Source organism: Grammomys surdaster, unplaced genomic scaffold (genome assembly GCF_004785775.1).
Source record: "Grammomys surdaster isolate TR1022 unplaced genomic scaffold, NIH_TR_1.0 125562, whole genome shotgun sequence".
Classification (NCBI taxonomy): domain Eukaryota; kingdom Metazoa; phylum Chordata; class Mammalia; order Rodentia; family Muridae; genus Grammomys; species Grammomys surdaster.
The window spans coordinates 1,018,249-1,024,027 of record NW_021620409.1 but is presented as its reverse complement, the minus strand read 5'-3'; the positions used below and the strand labels follow the sequence as shown (position 1 = coordinate 1,024,027).

General features: G+C 40.4%; 1 protein-coding gene across 2 annotated transcripts in view; it reads right to left on the bottom strand.

Moving 5' to 3' along the window:
• Sarnp (SAP domain containing ribonucleoprotein) overlaps positions 1-5,779 on the bottom strand; it is a 55,027-nt gene continuing 49,248 nt past the window's right edge. For both annotated transcript variants that reach the window (XM_028786695.1, XM_028786694.1), the window contains 2 exons: positions 4,237-4,326; positions 1-313 (listed from right to left, as the gene is read on the bottom strand). In XM_028786695.1, the coding sequence (XP_028642528.1) occupies positions 272-313; positions 4,237-4,326 (132 nt within the window). In that variant the 3' untranslated portion in view covers positions 1-271. The remainder of the gene's footprint in view (positions 314-4,236; positions 4,327-5,779) is intronic.

The window sequence follows — 5,779 nt, the reverse complement described above, 5'->3', positions numbered from 1 at the left end:
TTTTCTTTTCCTCCTTTTTTATTAATAAGCAAAAATAATTAAAAACAAAAACCACAACAATCTTAAATGCAGAAGAGCAGTTAAATAAAACTGCTATTGAATTCAAGGATGTACCAAACGTACATGCTTCCTCACTGTGAGGTACATGACTGTGTATGTAGGAAGATAGGTAGGGTTTTGTGTGTGTGTGCGTGTGTGTATCTGTATATATAAAACCAAGAAAAATTTGAGAAATGGAAACCACTATGAGGCAGAAAGCATGAACTTTTCATTATGCAATCCCAAAACGCTCTGCTCTTTTTCTTTTCTTTGCCTGTAACAAAAAGCAAGAAGAAAAAAAAATTAGATTGCAAAATAATAGCAGGTTAAGTTCCTGGAATCTTTTAAACCAAACCCGAATTAACTGTCAAAAGGCCCAAGAAGACCTGGCCCTGACTTCAAGCCAGAGACTTTATTCCAGAATCCCTCAAGTTATCCAGTCAGAACTGGCGGGGCTTAGTGAAAAAGAAAGGTGAGAGGCTGAAGGCAGATAGAGCCACTCACGCATATAGTATGAGGTTAAACACAGTCACCCACACATATACATAAGGTTAAATAGACCCATATAGCAAAAGGTTAAATACAGGCACACATATAGCATAAAGTTAAACACACACACACACACACACACACACACATACATAAGGTTAAACACACCCGCACATATACATAAGGTTAATCAAACAAAGGATAAGGAGGAAAGTGAGTTAAGGGAATGAAGAAAGGGTGAAGAAAAGCATGGCAGAAAAATGTAGAGTTCCTTACAATCAGTAGGAAAATGGGAGACTTTAGAGGACAAAGGATTAAACACTACCATCCACAGAGAGACAGAGAGGCTCACTCTTCAATGCCAAGAGAATCAGCTGGAAAAGGAAAGGTATGGCGCTCTCTCTCTCTCTCTCTCTCTCAAATCAAGCCTTCTCTCTCATGTCTGAATCCCCTCAGATATTCATTTATTATTTGGCAGCTCCCATGTTGTAAAGCAGTGCGATATATCATGCCTCTAAACATGACTGATACTCCTAATCACTTTTAGATATCTACTCAATCACCAGGGTCACACAGTAGCACCACTAGTAGGTGAGTACAATGAGGCTCAGAAGTTATGTACATTATGGATCTCAAAGAAAGGAGTATTGGAAAGCGGGCACACAGTCTATCACGTGTGGCTGAGGAAAAGAAACTTGTGACGACCTTCACCTTCATTTTCAACTACTGCCCAGAACACAGGCAACTTTTCTGGAGTGAACTCGCACTGCGGGTTTAATACAGATTTCTTTCTTTTCTTCCTTCATTTGTTTCTTTGGTTTTTGTTTTAAAGCAGAATACACTTCAAAGTCTTTGGTCCACATAAACTGCACTGGCTTCAGAAGCTACTAGTCTCTTATAGACCATGACTTCCAACCAAAGCCATTGTTTCTACCACCCTTTAATAAGGAAGGAGAAGCCAATGTACCCACTTAGTGAAATACCTGGCTTAGTAATAACTCGCATGCTAATCAGAAGAAGTAAGTGCATCTTGCTAAATCAGTAAATAAGCAGGTATTACCTATAAATAGTATTTTATTTCGGTAGCACAAAATCTACAATTTAAAGTGAAAGCATAAGCTGACCTTATTTATTTTATGTACATGACTGTTTGTCTGCATACATGTTCTGTGCCTCATGTAGATGAGGAATTGGACACAGGTGCTCTGTAAAAGCAACACGTGCTTTTAACTGCTGAGCTCTCTCTCCAGGCCTTGATCTATAATCTTCATGGCATATATGTTTATTTATAAAGAAACTTTAGGGAACAGCAAGATGGTTCAAACGGTAAAATGCTTATTGTATAAACAACCATCAGGACCCACATAAAAGCTGGGCAGATTGCCACATGCCTATAACCTATCACTGAGTAAGGGAAGATGGGCAGAATCCTGGAGCTCACTAATGAGCCAGCCTAACTCCCTAGTGAGCTACAAGTTCAGTGAGAGACCATTTCAAAAAAAAAAAAAGAAAAAAAAAAGAAATGGCAACACTCAACATTTATGTAGAACCTTTATGTTCTACATGCACATCTGCACACACACAGTGGACACAGAGATACCAGGCACAGTGGACCAGGGGAAGAAAATAAAACAAAATCAAAAACCTTTCCAAGATTCGGAGTAAGAACATTCTTTTTAAAAAAAAAAAAAAAGAATTATTTATGTATAGAAGTACACTGTCGCTCTCTTCAGACACACCAAAAGAGGGCACCAGATTCCATTACAGATGGTTGTGAGCCCTCATGTGGTTGTTGGGAATTGAACTCAGGACCTCTGGAAGAGCAGTCAGTGCTCTTAACTGCTGAGCCATCTCTCCAGCTCCAAAACATTCATTTTTAAAACACTATCTCCAGCCGGGCAGTGGTGGCACACGCCTTTAATCCCAGCACTTGGGAGGCAGAGGCAGGTGGATTTCTGAGTTCGAGAGTTCGAGGCTAGCCTGGTCTACAGAGTGAGTTCCAGGACAGCTAGGGTTTCACAGAGAAACTTTGTCTCACTCCAACCCATCCCAACAAATAAAAGAAGCTATTTGCAATTGATACAAGCTGGGAAGGGAAAATTCAGTTTTCTCTAATGGACTGTCTCTAGATATATCAAGCACACTCCAGGACAACCTCCATGCCCAAGAGTACGTAGCCAACACAAAACAGATTACATGGGGGTCTTTTGGTTGGTTGGTTAATTGATATTTTTTGTTTTATTTTTTAATTTTTGTTAGCGTTTGAGAAAGAACATACAACACAGGTAGTAGGGAGTTGGGGAAAATCTGGGAGGAGTTGGGAGAGGGGAAAGAATATGATCAAAACATACGATATAAAAAAACACTATTTAATAAAGAAACAAAAACATTAGGCTTTTTGTTTAGCAGCCTATGCCTAGCCTACTTAAGTGCCCAAGCAAGAAGTTTGGCTAGAGTGGTTAAGAGCCCATGGACTGGATTTAAGCCCATCCCACAGTACGTACAACACCAGTGCATACCTAGTACTGTAAATCTGACCAGAAGCCCGTGGTTGGAGCACTCACAGACCTTAGGAATGAATCCACTACTATTCTTCCGCTAAAGGGACACAGTATCACATCACCTTCAAATCCCTCTCTCTCTGCCTACCTGTAGTCTAGCCTTTAGACCTCATCACAGGGAGGGTTTCTGTACAATGGATGGTAGTAAACTCACAACTGATCAAAGTGTAGAGAGTGCCTGTGGAGTGCTCAGCCACAAATGGCATCTATAATGGAACATCCACGATGCTCAGGGACCATTGTACAAGAGGGGGCAGAAAGACAGTAAGAGACAGAGGTCAGAGAACGGTGTCCTTTTGACATGACTCACACAGCAGCTATGGCTGCCCATATAAGCTCTGCACAAAATCAAGCTAGTAAACATTCCAGCATGGAGCAGGAAGAAGTTCAAGCATTCTCCACACTAACTGAAGAGGTACTAAGAGTTAATGGCTTCTGGGGGAAGAGCCAGTTTTCTTTTTTTTTTTTTTCTTTCTTTTTTTTTTTCTCTTATTGAGACAGGGTTTCTCTGTATAGCCTTGGCTGTCCTGGAACTCACTCTGTAGACCAGGCTGGCCTCAAACTCAGAAATCTGCCTGCCTCTGCCTCCCAAGTGCTGGGATTAAAGGCATGCGCCACCACTGCCTGGCAGAAGAGCCAGTTTTCTTTACAAGTTCCTGAATGACTCCAGTGGATGGCCCTATGAGTCCATCCGATGGCCCTGGTACCTGTGAGTATATGAAGAACTCTGGGGGGTTTTGTAGAGAGGTAGGAAGTGAGTAGATCTGGAAGGAACTGGTGGTGAATATCATCAAAACACACTGTATAAAACTCTCAAAGGAGTATTAAAGATATTACATTAATACGGGAAAAGGTAGGCTATGGAAATAGAGGTTCTTTTGCCTTTCCTCTCAATGTCTTCTTTTAAGAGCTCTATAGAGGACTAGGGAAATGAGAAGCAAGCTGGACAACCTGAGCTCAATCTCTAGGACATATAATCAAGAATGACTCTCCAGAGTTCTCCTCTGACCTTCACACAGAAGCTTTGACATTCAAGGGCATGTGTGCCTGTGTGTGTGCTTACACCGACAATTCTGTCTGTTTTTTGTTTTGTTGTTATTGTTTGATTTTATTACTAGCTCTATGAAGCATTCTAAATAAAGTTCACCTCTGTATCCTCTGTGGTTCCAGTTCCAGCTGAACTTGTCACAATCCCAAATCTCTCCTTCCGTTTTTTCAGCTTCTCATCATCCTCAGACTGTCAATGGACAAAGATAACAGCAAAACAAGTTAGTCTCTATTTACAAAGTTTACAGGAACAAAACTGCAATTTATTGGTTATAATATGCAAGCCAACTTTTTAAGAGCCAAGGATCACACAAACTTGAAAGACAGAAAATAAAATAAATAACCACCTAGGCATGGTGGCACACATGTTTAATCCCAGCACTTAGGAGAAAAGAGCAGGCGGATCTCTGTGAGTTTGAGGGTAGCCTGTTCAGGACAGCAGAGCTACACAGAAAAACCCTATCTTGAAAAAGTAGAAACAAAAGTGAAAACAAAACAAACAGAAAATAAACCACCTAGTAATACGATTCAACTGCACTTTGACTCCAAGGACTCATGTGTTCTAAGTCTGGGATTAGGAATGTGACAGTGGTGGGAAGTGGTGAGACCTTGAAGAGGTTGGACATAACAGGAGTTGTCTAGGTTAAGGGTGGTATCATTTTATAAAGGATTAGGTTGCTTGTACAGAACTCTAAGTTGATTCTTGTGAAAACAAGTATTTCAAAGGGAAAAAACATCTAATCTAACCTCCGAGTCATGTTTTTACTTCCTGTTTGGAAATGTGATTTCTTTTTCCCTCCCAAAACATTCCAGCCATGATGCAAGGCAACCAGGGAGATGTGGGACCCTTGTTGCTGTTTGAACTTTCAGCCTCTAAAACACTGAGCTAAGCAAGTTTTTTTTATCAAATTACCCAGCCTCAAGTGTTTTCTTACAGTAATAGGAGACAAATACAGCTAAGATATAGTACTGAGAACAATTTAGAACTTTTATTTTAATGATAATAAACAAATACACATTTTAAAAAAAACTTTTATTTTAAGTAGGGCCTCATTGCCTTTAAGTCCAGTGAAAAGGTCAGGCACAGTGATGAATAGTAGGGGTCTACAGGAAGGCTGTGCTATCGAGAGTTCCTAGCCAATATGAGTGACATAGCAAGACATTGTCTCAAAAACTAAAAGTCTAAGATGGCTGAGTCACAGTGAAGTATTTGCTGTACATATGTAAGGACATAAGTTTAATCCTGGCACCTGGCACATAAAAAACTGGGTAAGGAACTGTGTAATCCCAACACTGAGTCAAAAGAGACAAGTATCTCTAGGGTTCACTGGACCCAAGTCACCCTAACCTACTTAGCAAGTTCCATGCAGGCCAATGAAAGACTCCTCAGAAAATACAGTGTAGTCAGCTAGAGGGCTTAGCTGATAAAAGCCACACCTGACCACTTGAGAATGATTCCTGGTACTGATTCTTCCAAGTTGTTCTGTGTGAGATAGACAGACAGATATAAACTGGCACCTGAATAACACCTGAAGTGGACCTCTGGCCTCCATATATACGTGAGCCCACAGACATTTAAATAAAATAAGCTTTTTTTTTTTTTTTTTTTTTTTTTACGGAGACAGGGCTTCTCTGTGTAGCCC